This window comes from Vigna unguiculata, chromosome 8 (assembly GCF_037176805.1).
Source record: "Vigna unguiculata cultivar grain cowpea cultivar isolate G323 ecotype 2 chromosome 8, ASM3717680v1, whole genome shotgun sequence".
In the NCBI taxonomy this organism is placed as follows: domain Eukaryota; kingdom Viridiplantae; phylum Streptophyta; class Magnoliopsida; order Fabales; family Fabaceae; genus Vigna; species Vigna unguiculata.
The window spans coordinates 31,988,918-32,008,024 of NC_140799.1; the positions used below are offsets into that span (position 1 = coordinate 31,988,918).

At 33.4% G+C, this 19,107-nt stretch overlaps 2 protein-coding genes across 2 annotated transcripts; both read left to right on the forward strand.

Annotated features, from left to right (window-relative positions):
* The first annotated feature begins 10,414 nt into the window (after window positions 1–10,414).
* On the forward strand, window positions 10,415–13,002 carry LOC146884404 (uncharacterized). Its single transcript, XM_085665972.1, has 8 exons — window positions 10,415–10,605; window positions 10,732–10,810; window positions 11,036–11,216; window positions 11,514–11,847; window positions 11,941–12,123; window positions 12,253–12,426; window positions 12,582–12,753; window positions 12,847–13,002. Exons 1-8 carry the CDS (start codon window positions 10,415–10,417, stop codon window positions 13,000–13,002), a joined length of 1,470 nt encoding a protein of 489 aa, XP_085522098.1.
* A 1,467-nt stretch (window positions 13,003–14,469) lies between these two features.
* On the forward strand, window positions 14,470–18,826 carry GLY1 (NAD-dependent glycerol-3-phosphate dehydrogenase family protein). Its single transcript, XM_085665393.1, is given in 11 exon segments — window positions 14,470–14,856; window positions 15,591–15,727; window positions 15,843–15,948; window positions 16,475–16,676; window positions 16,783–16,870; window positions 17,071–17,218; window positions 17,947–18,096; window positions 18,184–18,314; window positions 18,418–18,446; window positions 18,449–18,498; window positions 18,500–18,826. Coding segments are annotated over 11 exon segments (1,380 nt in total). The 5' UTR covers window positions 14,470–14,544; the 3' UTR covers window positions 18,527–18,826.
* The last annotated feature ends 281 nt before the right edge of the window (window positions 18,827–19,107 follow it).

The window sequence follows — 19,107 nt, forward strand, 5'->3', positions numbered from 1 at the left end:
TCCTAAAGTGACCCTCGTTCACCTTTATTTATCTCATTTTGTTCTTAGTACTTGTCTTATTTCTATGAAGGGCAAAAAAATAAAACAAAGCCTTTCAAGATACTTTCTGTTTTTTCTAAACAAATATACGATTTGTATTTGTATTTGTATTCGTATTCGTATACATAGTCATGTTTTTAAAATATCGTTGCGCTGCGATTCGTTTAGAATTGAAGAAAAAAAATATGGTGTATAGAAAACGATTTGTGAAAATATTTTTTTCTGAAAATCTCATCAAGAAAAGACAAAGAATATAGAAAATATTAAAAAGATGATAATTGTAGAAAAGTAGGGGCCACAGAGCACACACTTCAATCATTTTGGTTAATTGCATGACAGAAGAACTTGAGACATTTACAATGCATCGTAGTTGTGAGCATGGTTAACTTACTCTCTGGAATTTCGTTATTCCTAGGTTTTGTTTCGACTTAGGAACACAATAAATAAAACAATTTTTTTCTAAAAAAATTTAAGAAAATTGTCATGGTCGTGAAAGACGCAAGATTCATTCATCTATTTGATTCGTACTGAAGTAAAGTCACGCGCCAGATATTTTTATGGGGGTGACGTCAACATCATGTTCGTTCTACCTCGAAACTAATTTAATTTGGACCTAGTTGCAAAAAAGTGATTCTACAGTTTGCATTTAAGGGGAAAAGGTAGATTTTGATTTACAAACATGTACCTACAAAACGTATAAAAATTGAGAAAATGAAGCATTGTTTATCAACACTCTATGATAAAAAAAAAAAAAATTGTTTATGTTTAATGAGAGGAAGAGTTTTTTTTATGGGTGAAAGTGGACGAGACATGCAATGCAATGGACCTCATATTCTATTTGATGTTTAATCCAAATAAAATAATATTTGGTATATGGAAATATGTGTTTATCTATTTACTCTATGGATAACATATATGGGTTGATGAATTGTACTACTAAAATGGGGAAGAAGAAGAATAATTAGTAAGACACAAATATGTTCAGGGATGATAATGGGCCAGGTTTATAGGACACTATTAATTTGACCCACACAAAAAAAAAATATTTGTTACCTCTTTATTTACTCATTGAATATTTGTTTAAAAATTATTCGCAAATTTTTAAAACTTACGGATAACTATGGATATCCATAAATATTTAAAACGATATATATTTTATAATTTTTCTAAATAAAATTATATAAAATATAAATTAAATTAAATATAAATCAAATTTTAATTTTAATTAAATTTAATCTAATAAAATATAAATTAAATTTTAATTTTAATTAAATTTAACTTAATAAAATATAAATTAAATTTTTGTTTTTGTTTTTTTACAACTAACATATATATCATATATACTCGGGTATAGATAATATGATATCTACACCCGACCCGTTTATAAATCGGTATTAAAATATTCTTTACTCACGATTAATAAATATCCACAAACACTAACTATTTACTGCAAAATTTATCTAAAAATATCCGTAAACACGGATATTTTTGTCATCCGCACTCATAAGCTACACATGTTACAAAAACTCTAATCGCATAATATTATAGAATCTATTATTGATCTTTTGAAAAGGAAGACTGATGTTTTTTTTGTGATGATAGTAAAAATTGTCACTATAACAAAAACATAAATGAGAGGAATGGAAATGAGTAAAGATTGACATTAATTTAGAACTTGTTTAGCGGATACTAATTTAAATTATTTAATTGTGTTGGTTTAGGTAACTAGCTAAGTAATATAGTATTATATTTATCTAGGATCGAACTTTTATTAATAATTTGTATAGAAGGGTACATTTAATTTTATCTTTCTATTATAATTTTAACAAAGATAAAAGGTTGATATGTTTAGGTATTGAATTTGAAATTTTGTATAAGATATCCTATTTTTATTAATATTTAACTCACGTAAATAAAATTAGGTAAGAGAGTTGAAAGAGATTATTGTAACTTAGTTTGAAGTGTGAAAAAGAATCGTGTCTAGAGTTTAAAGATTCATCATGTTAGGTAAATGGATGTGTTCTTATTATGTAGTTTTGTTGGAGTGATAACTAAGTAAAGATGGTGTGAGAGGTGTAAATATTTGAGTCTAATTCAATGCACACGTCTTTTAAAAGTTGTGTCAAGTGTCTATGATGTTAATGTCAATTAACCACATGATATAACTAATGGGTTGAAAGTTAAACATTTACTTTTGATTACACATCTCAACTTGACCTATGAATTGTGTCGACTTATCTCAAACTTTATCTTAAGTTGTCCCATCTCAACCTTTGACTCGAGCCAACTCGTCTTGATCTTTGTCTCGAGTCGACATGTCTCAACCTTCAGTTAGGGCCAACTCGTCTTGAACTTTGACCTAAGTTGACTCGCTCAACTATCAGTCAAGGCTTACTCGACTCAAATATGGGCATAGGTTGAGTCGATTTGACCTTTAACTTAAGCAACTAATCTTGACCTTCAGCTCAGGATGACCTATCTCGACCTTTTGCCTAGATCGACCCCTCTCGACCTTTGACCCCAGGCCGATGCATCACTACCTTCGCTCGATCTGGCCCATCTCGACCTTCACACGAGCTGACCAATCTTGACCTTTCGCTTAAACCGACCCGTCTAAATCTTTGGCCCATGCCAACCCATCTTGACCTTTTACGCGACTTAATTTATCTCGACCTTTTGACTAAGTCGATTCATGTTGACCTTTTGTCCTAATTGACCCATCTCAGTCTTTGACCTAGGTCAACCCGCGTCAACCTCCATCTTGGGTCAACTCATCTCGATCTTTAGCTTAGGTTGACCCATCTTGGCCTTCAGCCCTAGATAGTCCAACCTTCGACCTAGGTTGGCTCATCTCAACCCTTTGCTCAAGCTAACCCATCTCGACCTTTTGCACAAGTCAACCTGTCTCAACTTGTTGCCTAATCGGCTCGCCTCGACCTTTTGATCAGGTTGACCCATCTTGACCTTTTTTATTAGGCCAATCTGTGTCGACCTTTAGCCTGGGCGAGTCGTCTCAACTTTTGGACCAAACTGACTTGTCTTGTCATTCGACCCGCTTTTACCTTTAGTCGATCTCGATATTTACCCTAGGTTGACTTGGCACGACTTTTGCCTAATCTGGCTTATCTCAATCTTTAGCACGGACTGATCTATCTTGACCTTCAGCCTAGACCAAGCCATCTAGACCTTTGGCTCAGGTCTGCCCATTTCGTCCTACGACTTGTCTCGATCATTTGCCTAGGTTGACCCATCTCGACATTTTCCCTAGGTTGGATCTTCTTAACCTCATAACCGACCCAACTCGTGTTTTTTCCCTGAATAATTTCAAGATGCGTGATATGGATGGTTGTAGGGTTTCTTATTGTTGAACTCATTTCTTTTGTGCCTCAATGATCCTCCTTGCCTCCACCGAGTTTGTCTTTCCTTAGTATCATCTTGATAAAACTTGCAACGACTTACAAGAGTAGGGCAATGATGAAATATCTAAATAACTAATTATTTGTTTAATATACTACTATCAATATTTTCCAAATACAAAACTCCAAAAACAAATTACCAATATGCTTACTAAATCTATAAGGATACAATAACTCTCATTCAACTATACTACAAACGACTTGGTGCACTTGTCAATAGGTCACACAACTAAATAACTCTTTTAAAACTTGATATTGTGTGATGTTGTGGATTTTGGGGCTCAGTCCCTATGGATATAAAGTCTCAACCCAAGTTTTCTCCATCAAAATTGTGACTTTCCAAACAAAGATACTCTTATATTAGTTTGATCTTAACTCATGAAATCAAACCTAAGACTCTTAGTCAACTAATATATTCTTGAACATTTTAAAGGATCACAAAATGTGATGATTATCAATATGTGTCATTTATCCTTGGCTAATAATTTATACACACCATCTAGATAAATACAATACAAAGATTATAAAATAACAATAGAATATATAAATAAATTTCTTTTATTCAAGTTCATAAAAAATATTTATTTTTACTTTATTTATTTATATATATATATATATATATATTCGAATTATAAAGGAATAAAGTAATACAAAATAAAATATGAATAAAAAAGGAATTTTAAATAATAATTAGATATGAATTAAAATGTCCTGAACAAATATAATAACAAAAATATAAATTAATATAAAGTTCATCGCATAATAAAAGATAAATAAAATGAAATGAATAGAATAAGAGTGCAACTAAAAATAAATTAAATGAAATAAATAAACTAAATCAATAAATAAATAAAATAAAATAAATACATATAATTAGAAAGTAAATAAAAATAAAATAAATAATCAGTACGTAAAAATTAGAGATAAATTAAATAATTAAATAAATAAGATTAATGTATCTATAGTTAAAAATCAATTAAATAAAACAAATAAATATGACCAGCAAAATTAAAAATAAAATTAAATAATATAAATATAAATAAATAAAATAAGAATCGAAATAAGTTAAATGAAAATAATTAATATATAATTAAAAATAAACAAAAGTTTTATGAAAATACATATAAGTTTTCTAAGATTTATACCAAAAAAAAGTCTAACCTCATTACCCAATTTGTTGATGTAAGTGACATACTAGAAATTATTTTAAAAGGTCAAAATTTTTTCTAATATGCTATTCCGAATTTTCTCTCTCTTTAACTACTTTTTCTTTCCTACATTTTTTTAATATATATATATATATATATATATATATTAATAATTCAAGTATAAATTTTCTTGTTTTGTGTCATTGCTTTTGCTTCCTATCCTTTCATTTTTTTTTTCCTTTTCAAAGCTTGTATCAATCGTGACTTTAAATTTAATAAATTTTTAATTTTGTAGCATTTTAAAATTAATTTTCACCTGCCCTTTCTTTCTTTTTCACCCATTTATTGATAAGCAAAGTTTTAATTTGTTTTCAATTTAATTTTTCTTTTATGTCATGATTACTTCATTTAATGAAGGATAAACATTTTCTATTCTTCTTATCCTTTTTTTTAAACTTCCGTTATATAATAATTTTTAATATATACAAATATTCTAATAATTAACATTTTATTTATTTATTTAGTATTTTTTTATTTTTTTCATTTTATAATATTTTATAAAAACTACTTAACTTATTTTTCAATGTTAAGATTTTATCTAGATAAAATATGAAACATTTTTTATATGAATTTAATCATAGGAGTAAAAACGCAAAATTTTATATGCCTTTTACAAATATATTTTTCACTAAAAAACTAAATATTTCAAGATTGAAAGACTAGATGTAGGATGAATGGTGATTTAAACAACTATGAATTTTTTTTCTTGTGTTATTGCTTTTGCTTTATATCCTTTTATTGATTTTCTTTTCGATACTTATATTAATATTGATTGTCAATTTAATTACATTCTAGTGTTTTAGTATTTTAAAAATAATTTTCACCTATCCTTTCTTTCCTTACCTTTACCTTGTTTTAATTCATTTATTTATGCAAATTTTAATTTGTTTTTAATTTAATTTTCTTTTAAGTCATGATTACTTCGTTTAATCAAGGAATAAGCCTTATCTCTTCTTCTTATCCATTTTTTTCTTTTTGTTTTCTTTCTTCTTTTTTTTTTTAGAAACTTCATTAATGTAATATATATATATATATATATATATATATAATTTATATTTTTTTAATTAATTAATATTTTTCATTTTATTCTTATTATTTATTTATTTTACTTAATCAAAATAATTTATAAAAACTACTTGATTTGTTTTTCATTGAACGTCGAAATTTTATCTAGATAAAATATGAAACATTTTTTATATAATTTAATCACAGGAGTACAAACGCAAGAATTTTTAACTCATATTTTTAAACTAAGGATAAAATAAAAATATACTTATTTAAAAAATATGGATGTTACATAGGTTGCATTGGACAAACTTATTTTTGATAACTAAACCAATTTTTCTAAGGTTTAGAAAGTTTAGATATAGAAATATAGTGGTGATTTAAACGGATATAAATTATTTTCTCTCGTTGCTTTTACTTTATATCTTTTCATTTTTCACTGTTTTTCGTTTCAATGCATGTATAAATCCTGACTCTTAATTTAATTTCATCATAGTTTTCTACCATTTAAAAAAAAAAAAAAATCTAAGAGGGGAATGTTTTTAGAAAAAATTTTTAAAATCAACTCATACTTTTAGTTTAACAAAATCATCAATTCTTTTCTTACATCTTCTTAAGTTAAAAACTTAGTTGACATACTTCAAGAGCATAATTCAAACTAGTATAAATTCTCTTGTGTTGTATTATTGATTTTGCTTTCTATCATTTCATTTTTTTTTTCTTTTCAATGTTTCTATCAATCTTGACTTTTAATTTAATTGCATTCTAGTTTTGTAGCATTTTAAAAGCAATTTTGACCAACCCTTTTCTTTTTTTTCCTACTTTTACCTTCTTTTTTACCCATTTATTTATTTCCAAAGTTCTAATTTATTTTTAATTTAATTTTTCTTTTTCTCTTCTTCTCATCATCCTTTTTTTTTTCTTTTTTTTTCTCTTCTTCTTATCTTCTTCTTATCTTCCTTTTTTTTTTCTTTTTATTTCTTAAAAACTTCTTTTATGTAATAAATGTTAATATATATATATATTAATAATTAATATTTTATCTAATTAATTAGTATTTTTATTCATTTAATTCTTATTGTTTATTTTTATTATTTATTCTATTTTACTTCATCACAATATCTCCTAAACACTACTTGACTTATTTTTCAATGTTAAGACTTTACCTAGAGAAAATATGAAATATTTTTTATATGGAGTAAAAACGTAAAGTTTTATATGCATTGTACAAACATATTTTTGACAACAAAATCAAAATTTTCAAGGTTGAAATAATAGATGTAGGATCAGTCAGTGATTTAAATATATAAAAATTATATTGTGTTTTTCTTTTTGCTTTATATCCTTTCATTGTGTTTCTTTTCAATGCTTCTATCAATTTTATTGTCAATTTAATTACATTCTAGTTTTCTAGCATTTTAAAATTAATTTTCACCTATCCTTTCTTTTTCATATTTACCTTGTTTTTAGCCCATCTATTTATGCAAAGTTTTAATTTGTTTTTAATTTAATTTTCTTTTAAGTCGGGAACACTTCATTTAATGAAGAATAAGCATGATATATATATATATATATATATATATATATATATATATATATATATATATATATATATATATATATATATATATATATATATATATATATATATATATATATATATATATATATATATATATATATATATATATATTTGTAAGTTCTCTTTTTTGTCTTAAAAACATAGTCTACCAAGTTCTCTAGAACCCCCTCTTGTTTGGGAGGAGATGTAGGACTCTCTTGTATTAGTACCAAAATGGTGAATTAGTGTTGGTTGGGCCAGAGTTGTTGAAACAGATCACAGAAAAGGTGTAGTTGGTGAAAAATAGATTGCAGGCATCTCAGAGTAGGCAGAAAGCTTATGTGGATCAAAGGAGGAGGCCCTTGGAGTTCGAGGTTAGGGATCATGTGTTCTTGAGGGTGACCCGAACCACTGGTGTGGGAAGGGCTATCCGCTCAAGGAAGTTTTCTCCTAAGTTTCTTGGTTTGTATTAGATCCTGAGGAGGATCGGGCCTATAGCTTATGAGGTTATTTTACCTCCTCAGTTGACTAACCTCCATCTGGTTTTCCACATCTCCTAGTTGAGGAAGTATGTGTCTGACCTATCTCACATATTGGAGGATGAGGATGTACAAGTTAGGAAGGATCTAACAGTGGATGTACAACCAGTTGGTTTAGAAGATCGCCAAGTAAAGGAGCTCAAGGGAAAAACCATCAATCTTGTCAAAGTCATATGAGACCGAAGGACAAGTGACTCTACATGGGAGCTAGAGGAGCATATGAGGAAGTCATATCCACATCTGTTTTAAAGTAAGCCTTAATTTTCGAGGTCAAAATATTTTGTTATTTAGGAGATTGTAAGCCCCCTTTTCCGTCTTAAAAATGTTTTGGGCTTGGCCTTCTTAGATAGGCCAAAGGGTAGCCCACCAAGTTCTCCAGAACCCCCCTTTTCAGCTTCTCACTCTCATTCTGCCTCATTTTCTAGAAATTGTTCCCCTCCCCCCTCAGAGTGCTGAAATAGAGAGCTCTGTTATGGCCTAAGCTCCTTCCCCCTTCGAGCAAGTTGAGCTCATTTTCCTCCAAGTAAGTTATGCTTAACCTTTCCTTTCTTCCTTATCTCGCTCAGTTGTCTTGGTTCAGTCTTGGGTTTGCCCTTAGAGACTCATTCTCACCCTTACATTCGTACTTTACAACTGCTTAGTTCATCTTTGGAGTTGTGGTGCTCTTCTTTGGGTGTCGGTGTTGATTGGCTAGCATCTGTCCAAGTAAGCGAAGCTAGGGTTTGCATGTTTTTTTTTTATATATATATTCTACTTGTTTCAGTTTGGTTTCGTGTTTGTGATGCTTGGATGATGTCTGTATTGGTCTAAAAATATGTTGTATGAGTTTCTGGGTGGATTTCTTATTGCTACATGCAGTAGCAGGAGAGATCCTGCTATTCTCGCCCAGGCGAGAACCCTCTAGCCTAAGCGAGAATATCAGAGAACTTCCCTTGGTCCCTACGCAAGTTGTGGCTTAAGCAATGCATTTTGCTCAAGCGAGATGGTCTAGCTTAAGCGAGAACTCGTGATGATGTCCTGTGTTTTCTGTACGGGTTCTCTCCCAGGCGAGAAGTGTCTAGCTTAAGCGAGGGGACCTTGTCGCTTGGGCAAGACCTCTTAGCTTGAGCGAGAATGAGGCAGATTGGTTTCATACTCTATGACTTCACTTGTGGATTGATTTAATTACTCTTAAAAGCATGAATATGTGATTATGTATGTTTCAAGTGATATTGACATTCTTGGTATGAAATGAAATACGAATGGGTTGGTTGGTTGGACATTGACATGCGATTTTAATGCTTGAGATGGCATGAGAAATGTTGTTGGTAAAAGAGTTTCATGGGAAACTCTTGGTGATGGTGTGGTTAGTGTATACCTTGATATATGAGATGTCTAGATAAAGGAAGGTATCTTGAACTCTAATAATCGTTCACATTCACATAAAGTAGAATGATTTATATGGTGAGAGTGGCAGGAGGTCCTAGTCTGGGTCAAAATAATGGCCTTAGATAATCATGGGATTAACTCTGTGGTGTGGTTGGGTGATAACCCCTTGTGTCTAAACTCTGCAGAGTTTAGAAACCAACTAAGGTGCATACTTCCTTTAGAATTCTATATCAAGAATATAATTCGGATAATTGGGTCAAAAAGTCTTGCATTTGTTTGCTATCGAATGGTTTGAGTGCCTATTTCTTTGTATGTTCATAACCTGATTTAATATTTACTTGCTTAATAACATGAACAAAAATATTTTACTCTAGCTTACCTTTTCTGTGTGGTGTTTGTTTCTCTGTTTGGTTTTCCTTTTTGCATTGATCACTAAATTTATTGGTGTGAGCAGATGTGGAAACCCCTAGTGGTCATCAAGATTATGGGAACATTGCAGTGTAGCATGCATGGTTTGGATCTTGTTCTATGGAGCATCTTTTGGAGTACTGTTGCCTTGTAATTTCTTGCTCTATGAGTATTCTTTTGTAAAACAATTGTACTTTTATGTTCTATTCATGGCATCGTGGTGTGCCTTAACTTTCTTTCCTGGTATATTTATGAATGACTATATTAGTTGATCCTTTATATTCCTTGTCTTATGCTCTATTTATTTATAACTATGTGATACTTCATTTATTAGAAATTTATTCTAAGAAAATTGGGATGTCACATTTTTATGGTATTAGTTCTTTAGGGTCTGTGGGCTTGTGCTTGCTTAGCTTTCGATGTGTCTTTCTAGTGTTGTGTTAGTTAAGTTTCTAGTTTAATCGAGTTTGACTGATGGTTTCTCCCATGTGTCCATTGACATGGCACCTCCTCGTGTAACTCCTCCACCCCTTCAGAGTGATGCGCCAGATATCGCAAGGGCGGTTGAGGCTATGGCAGCACCCTAACTCAACAAAGCAACACCATGATGCAGCGTCATGAGGTGTCTCTTAAGCAGTAGCATATGGTGATGCAACAAATGGAGGCTGGGAGGTTGGCTTCTAAGGCTGTTCAAAGGCAACACATGGAAGCCCTCCGATAGTTGGAGGTGAACATGGCTGGTGCACCTGTCTACGGTCCCCAAGCTCCACCCCCACCCCTGAGTGGAGCCTAGAGGATTTCTTGAAGCGTCAGCCTGCCAAGTTTGATGGCAAAACTAGTCCCGACCTTGAAGACCAGTAGATGAAAGACATGGAGCACATCTTCGATGCCGTGAGATGTCCTTATGAGAACAAGCTGGCTTACACAATGTATATGTTGACTGGAGAGGTCGAGCATTGGTGGGCCATCATAAGGTTGGTCATGGAAGAGAAGCGAGTGCAGCTCACTTGGGAAGCCTTCAAGAGGAAGTTCTTGTTTGAATACTTCCCAGATAGTGTGAGGTATGCTAAGGTGGTAGATTTTCTCCAGTTGACCTAGGGAGATAAGTCTGTAACCGAGTATACTGAGAGGTTCAAGCATTTAGGACGTTTTTACACCATGCCACTAGATGAGGAATGACGATGCAGGAAGTTCGAGAATGGTCTCAGAGGAGACATTCGTTTGATGGTGGCATCACTCTCCATTAAGGACTTTGCAACTTTGGTGGTGAGAGCTTGAGTTATGGAGCGGATGAAGGTTGAGGTGGAGGCTTAGCAAAGTCAGCAGCAGAAGGTCAATGGATCATCTGGGTCCAGACCTAAAGTTGTGGAGAGGAAGAAACCTTATGCTAGGCCGCAACTTCATATGGCTAAGGGGTTCACATCTCAGCAGTCGTCAATGTCTTGGTGTTTTTAGTGTAATGGACCATATCTGAGGAGTGCATGTCTGCAGTTGGCTAATACGCAGAAGTGTCATGGTTGTGGGAAGCTGGGGCATTTCATAAGGAATTATCCCTCCTTTAGAGGGGCTATGGAAAGGCCCCCGATTCAGACTCAACAAGGAAGATGGGGCAGCAGGCCTCAAGCGGGGGGCAACATGTATGCGATGATCGGGGTAGAGGCAAAAGGCTCAAGTAACCTTGTTATTGGGTGTTGTATGATTGTTGGTAAACGTCTTTGTGTGTTATTTGATTATGGAGCGAAACATTCCTTTGTGTCAGAGTCTTGTGTGCGAGTTGGGTTTGTCAGTGTGTGAGCTGCAGTTTGATCTTGTGGTATCTACTCCGGCATCTGGGTTGGTTAGGACATCGTCCTTGTGTGCTAGGTGTCTTGTGGAGGTAAAGGGGATGGATTGACTCTCTACCTACCTCTACAAGGTTTGGATGTGATCTTGGGGATGGGTTGACTCTCTGCCAATCATGTTCTCTTAGATTGTCGAGAGAAGAGGTTGTTGTTCTCCAACTCAGAGGAGCTTGAGTTGTTGTCTTTCCATAGTGTTATAAAGGAAATGAAGGGAGGCGCTCAGTGCTTCATGGTCTTTGCTCACTCAGAGATTGAGAAAGATGAAAGGATAATAGTGATACTAGGGGTGCGTGAGTTTGAGGATGTGTTTCCAGAGGAAGTACTAGGGTTACCCCCGAGGAGGGAAGTCAAGTTCTCCATTGATCTGATAGCACAAGCATGTTCAACATCGATAACTCCTTATTGTATGGCTTCGACGAAGTTGGTAGAGTTAAAGAAGCAAATAAAGGAGTTGTTGGAGAAGTAGTTTATCCAGCCTAGTGCGTCGCCATGGGGAGCGTCGGTGTTGTTGGTAAAGAAGAAGGATGATAGCTCATGTTTGTGTGTGGATTATAGAAAATTGAACAAGCTAACTATTAAGAACAAATATCTCTTGTCAAGGATAGATGATTTGATGGATCAATTGCATGAGATGTTAGTGTTTTTCAAGATTGATCTGCGATCAGGATATCACCAGATCTTGGTGAAGGTAGAGGATGTCCAGAAGACAACTTTTAGATCCAGATATGGACACTACGAGTATGTGGTTATGTCTTTTGGTGTGACCAATGCTCCAGCTTTGTTTATGGATTACATGAACATGATCTTTAGGTTGTTTTTGGATAAATTTGTCGTGGTCTTTATAAACGACATTCTCATCTATTCTAGGACTCATGAGGAGCACACTGAGCATCTGAGGATAGTGCTTGGGATTCTGAGGGAGAAACAATTGTACGCCACGTTATCTAAGTGTGATTTTTGGATGAAAGAAGTGCAGTTCTTGGGACATGTGATATCGACTCAGGGCATAACTGTGGATCCAACTGAGGTAAGGTGGAAGCGGTGATAAAGTGAGAATGTCCCAAGTCAGTGACGAAGATCAAGAGCTTTGTGGGGCTAGCTGGCTACTATAGAAGGTTCATAGACGGACTCTCCAAGATAGTGGCGCCTCTGACATAGTTTACTAGGAAGGACAAACTGTTTGCTTAAACTGATAGGTGTGAGGAAAGCTTTCGAGAGCTTAAGCAAAGGTTGACGAGTGCTCTAGTGTTGGTTATCCCTGATATTGGTAAACCCTTTGAGGTTTATTGTGATGCCTCTCATCGGGGCCTTGGTTGTGTGTTTGTGCAAGATAAGAAGGTGGTGGCTTATGCTTCAAGACAACTTAAAGTTCATGAGAAGAATTACCCCACTCATGATCTGGAGTTGGCAGCAATGATGTTTGCCTTGAAGATCTGAAGGCACTATCTTTATGGTGCGCAGTTCCGCGTGTTTAGTAATCACAAGAGCCTCAAGTATCTGTTTGGTCAGAAGGAACTGAACATGAGACAGAGAAGGTGGATAGAGTTCTTGAAGGACTATGATAGAAGGAAATGCTTACGAGCACTTGACAACCCTCCAGCAGATCGAAGACGTTGAGCAATATATTAGGGACTTCAAGTTTTTGACCGCCCAAATCCCAAAAATTCTAGAGCCCCAATATTTCACATGTGTTTCTTCGTGGATTGAGAGAAGGCATCAAGGGACAAGTCAAGAGTTTTTACGCCCTAGGTTCGATGTCACATTCATGGATGATGAATGTGATGCGTGCGGTTGAGATTGAATTTAGAGGTAAGGGCAAAATGGTTTTAGGCAAATTTGTCAACAAGGGTGAGGGAGAGTAAACAATAGAAACATGAAGTGAGATACATTGGATATCACGAGATACATTATATATAAGTGATAAACAAAGAAAACAACATTTAGAACAAAATAAAGAATTTCAGTAATCACACCCATTTGCCAACGAGGGTGAGGGAGAGTGAATGAGAGAGACACATTTTATATAAGCGGTAAACAAAGAAAACAACATTTACAACAGATCAAAAAGTTTCAGTAATCATACCTATTTGTCAATGAGGATGAGAGAGAATGAACAATAGAGACAATAAGTGAGATACATTGGATACTGAGAGCTACATTATATATCAACAATAAACACAAGAAAAATAACATTTAAAACAAATCAAAGAATTTCGATAATCACACTCATTTATTAACAAGGGTGATAGAGAATAAACAAGAGAAACAAAAAATAATACATTGAAAAATTTAGTAATGGACAACCAAGATTTAGTAATAGAAAACAAAAATTACAAAACCTTGCAAGAATTTCAGTTTGATGTTTTGTATTATTAAAAAAGTATTACTTATTGCTAATTTATACGTTTTTCAAAATTATGCAAGAATTTCAGTTTAATGTTTTGTATTATTAAAAATGTATTACTTATTGTTTATTTATACGTTTTTCAAAATTATTTTACATAGTAAACTTAATTTCATAAAAAAAATAAAATACAAAGAATGGTGCCCATAATATTTTTTACAATATTACATTATATTTGGTAAATATAGCCTGCTGAAAAAATTATGTAACCACTACTTTTATGAAGAAAAGTCATTTAGTTATTTTGAAATTAAAAAAATTATTCAATTACTTATTAAATAAATAAATATATTACTTTTTATTTATTGAAAATTGATAAAAAAATATAGTAATGATATCTCTCTATATAATAGTGATATAGATAATATATAATGTCAATGATTTTTATTGTTTTTTAATTTATTATTAGTGAGAAAAATAAATTTGTATAATTCCACGTGTCCTTGCGTAATCAACTATGTCAGCAAAAAGGTTAAAACAGAGAAAATAATGAAACTACAAACAAATTACTATGGAAAAGAGTATATATAATATTCATGTTGTTTCTATTATTTTATTTTAATAAACATAAAAAAATAGGCATTCTTGGTTGCCCAACTATTAGAAGAATTTATTTAAAAAAAATATGAAGTCTTTTATATTATATTTTATTTTATGATCCTATCCTTTGGGAATTGAACAGGGATATAATAAGCGTGGCATTTTATCTTACACAAAGATACCCAAATCTCTCAGAGTGAAGTGAAGCTTTAACAATGGCGGCAGCAGTGTTGGAAGCGCCATTGGCAACTCCATTGTTTTCTTCAAAGCCTCACAACACCAATTTCCCTCCCAAGTTTCACACTTTTCCCTCTAAACCCACTCTTCTCACCCTTCGCAATACGCACCCTCATTCTTGTGTGGCAAATGCTTCTCCTCCTCAGGACCCGGACCCAGGTTCCGATCCTCAACCCGACCCGAACCGTGACCGCCGGAGAATTGTTCGGGTCGCCTGGGAGAAAATCCTCCGTTGGTCCCGGTCTTGGCGCTCCAAGGCCAAAACTGACATCCTCCAACGCACCAATAAGGTCGCAATTTATTTCAAATTATGATTGGATCAAATAGAAGAAACTGTCCCACAATTTTGGTTTATCGCTTCATTGCGTTCAAATACTGTTTAAGATTTTGTGAACCACTAAATGTCATGTTATATCTGATCGAATACTTCAGACAATTTACTAGCTCCTTTGAAGCATAGTTGATTATAGTTGTAAGTGCATTGAAATTGATTAAATTAATAATAAAGACAACGCTGAGTTAAGCTTTTACTATCTTGGTTATATTTTCCATTCACTAATCAATTTTTATTTATTTTTTATTTTCATGTAACTAACTATTTCGATTGATTTTACTAAGCAAGACATGACATAGTCATTATTTTCATCTTCTTGTGTCTAATTCGTTGAATCAACTCACTAATTCCCTCTCCAATCTTCTTTAATTTGTTGGTAATATGAGAGTTTAACTGCATCAGTGAGAGAAAAATGAATTGGTCAGTGAATTTGAGACAGCTAAGACCAAAGTAAAAGTTATGTCATTTTTCTTCTTGACGGCATAATCAAACAACACGGTAATTAAATATAATTAAATTTATACTGTGTTTAAAACTTAATTAAGCTTAAAAGAAAATATAACAAACATTTTACTCTCTTCCTGTGATTCTATGTCTGAATGTTGGTAGCGTGATATGGTGTTTGCGAGTTTCATTGTGGTGTGTTGTGTGGTAGTGTTGCTGAGAAATTTGTTTTTTGGGTGAGAAAAGGTGGTTGTGCTTGGAGGGGGGTCATTTGGGACGGCAATGGCTGCACATGTGGCAAACAGAAAGGCTGAGTTAGAGGTGAATATGCTGGTTCGGGACCCTCAAGTTTGCTTGTCTATCAATGAGAACCATTTTAATTGGTAACCTTTTTTTGTCTGTGCTCATAATCTGCACAAGTACATGATAACTTGTGAGTTGTGGTAATCTAATTTTGTTATCTGTAGGTGACTGTTTTTGTATTCTTTTGTTGGGCAGTAAGTACTTTCCAGATCATAGGCTGCCAGAAAATGTAGTTGCCACGACCGATGCCAAATCTGCTTTGCTTGGTGCTGATTACTGCCTCCATGCTGTACCTGTTCAGGTCGTTTAAATTTGTTGATTATTTTTTACTTTGTCAATCATTGCATATTATTATAGAAAATTAGTAGGTGTTTTGGGTAACCTTCTCTCCATGAAAGAAAATAAAAAGCAAAATGAATCAAGCATTTATTCATTAGTTAAAATCAATGACATAACGGTTTGAATAGAATTCTTCATAATACACTTGAAGACGAAAATGGAAAAAATAATCAAACTTTGATTGTTTTTTCTTAAGCTAAAATCAGTGTATGTTTGTAATTTTTTTAAAAGCTAGAGGAAGAGATTTTATTAAAAGACGAAATGCATAAATTGATTTTAACATAAGAGAAAAGTTTAATTTAATTTTTTTTGTTTTCTTCTCTTAAGGGCACTTATGGGTAAGTGTATTCATACTAATCGTTAATAGTGGTATGATGCTTCATTAAGTTTGAATCTTTGCTGTCAAATGCAATACGTTTGATGACTCTTATAGCTTTTGAAATTTGTAAAAGACATGACTGTCTAATTCTTTGGTTCTGCTATTGCAGTTCAGTGCATCTTTTCTCGAGAGTGTTGCAGAGTATGTTGATCCAGGCTTGCCATTCATTTCTCTGAGTAAAGGCCTAGAGCTGAATACACTGAGGATGATGGCTCAAATTATTCCTCAAGCACTACGAAATCCTCGCCAACCTTTTGTTGCACTATCAGGGCCTTCTTTTGCTCTGGAATTGATGGATAAGCTACCCACAGGTGACAATGATGTTGCTACATGTGTGTGCACATTTTGTTTCTTTGATTGCATCTATTAGATGAAAGTCAGTCAAATTTGCCTTTTGGTTTCATTTTCTAATAACAGCAATGGTGGTGGCGTCAAAAGACAAAAAATTGGCAAATACAGTTCAGCAACTACTAGCTTCAAGTCATTTAAGAATCAGCACATCAAGGTAGATGACCTTCACTAGATTCATACATGACATTGATTATGTAAATGATTTGCTTTCATTTCTGTTCTCCCTTCTGAACTAGTTTGTCTTCCTCTTTAGTGTACGCTTTCTCCCATACTTTTATTATGTCCTACCTTCTGTTTGTTTTATGTATGGTATATTGGTGCAAATGTTCAGCTTGTAATCTCTGATAACTCCAGTGATGTTACAGGAGTTGAAATAGCTGGTGCACTCAAGAATGTGCTTGCAATAGCAGCTGGGATAGTAGAAGGTATGAATCTTGGTAACAACTCAATGGCTGCTCTTGTCTCGCAAGGCTGTTCGGAGATACGGTGGCTTGCAACAAAGGTAGTTGACCTCTATTAAGTCAGTTCTCAGAATTCTTTGCACATGGTAGAAACTGTCCTTCCCTTCCCTTTTTCTGTTCGGAGTAATCATTCCATAGAGGACTAAATTGCTTTCCTCTTAAATGGCTGTCTACTATCAACACTCCGATAACTGTAAGAGCAATACTTTATGCAATGTCTAATTTTCTGAAGGCAGAGAGTCAATGATGCATATAATGGCTAACACAGTACGGAGAATAGAGCTCTGATGGTTTATAGCCATTTCAATGGAGATCTTGGTTTTGATGTTACTTTATATGTGTGTGTGTGTGTATATATATGTATGTATTTTACTTAAATACAATAGTAGACACCTATATTGGTGTACATATGCACATTTTCTTCCTGTAAGTGGGCTTAACTTGACGTATAATGAAAGATTTCCGACCATCCCTTTGTGTCAAGGATTGAATATTTTGAACATGTGACTGGATATTTCTTGGTGTCCAATAGAAGGTGACATTGACATATAAGCCAAACAAACTTTGTTAGGATAGATTTTGATATCATCTTAAGATGTATATTTTAAACTTGACTCAATTTTACAAAACCAGTTTATAATATAAGGTTTATACTCACTTATACATAATCTAGTCATATCTCTAATTGATGTAGAATTTCTAACATTCCAACGAACCTGACGTGTGTTCTGCCTATCTTGTTTCTGTTCCCTCAAATTATCTCTTGAAGATGGGTGCGAAACCTACCACAATAACTGGTCTGTCAGGAACTGGAGACATAATGCTTACATGTTTCGTGAATCTTTCAAGAAACAGAACAGTTGGTGTGCGACTTGGATCAGGTGAGAAGCTTGAGAACATACTCAGCTCCATGAATCAGGTATCTAAGAAGCTTCCAAGTGCATCTGATCATTCCAAAATTTCTAGCATGTGGCAAGTTTCCAAAATGTTTATCCTTATTCTGCAGGTAGCAGAAGGTGTCTCCACAGCCGGAGCTGTGATTGCTTTGGCGCAGAAATATAATGTAAAGATGCCAGTCTTGACAGCAGTTGCTCGTATTATTGACAATGAACTTACTCCTAAGAAAGCTGTTTTTGAGTTAATGAGCCTCCCTCAGGTTATTCTGACCCTCATTTAAGAGCAACTATATTTGTTCAATATTGAGATTACACATTCGGTTGATGACTAATTTTCATTATAGGTTGAAGAAGTATGAAACCTTTCAGCACACCCCTTATCTATCAGCTGCTTTTTAACTGCTGCTTATAAGAAATTCAAGTACTCAATTCTTTTCACCATTGTGCTTCTAGTCTGAAGGCTTGGTGAGCAAAATTTTGAACATTCCGGGTTTTGCCCCATACAGTCATTACATTCTGGATCATGCAAATCTCACCTCAATGCATATACTTCTTTAAAATGACGATACTTGGAGCCACAAATTTGCATCACTCTGATGAATGTCATTTGTTTGTGCAACTCTCTTTGATATGAACGTTTTTACTAGCATCTTTGCCCCAGTTGATGATTTTTGTCTTATATCTACTCTATGGATTCTCTAATCACATGTAAAAGTAGGGTTGGGCAAAATAAATTGATTTAAAACTATAAAAGGCTTTATTGAACTAGAAATGTGCTTTGTTAGAATCAAACTGAATGTTATGAATAAAACCATGCTGCTTTTGGAATTTGCAACTGTTTGAAACTGCTTAAAACTGAATTACTTTATAAACTACATTTACTTGTCTAAATTATTATACCTCCATCGGTACTATATATATATATATATATATATATATATATATATATATATATATATATATATCTTTAGGCATTCAATTTTTCGAGCAGTGTTTAGGATATGCTATTCATGAGTTGAGGATTCTAATTCTCT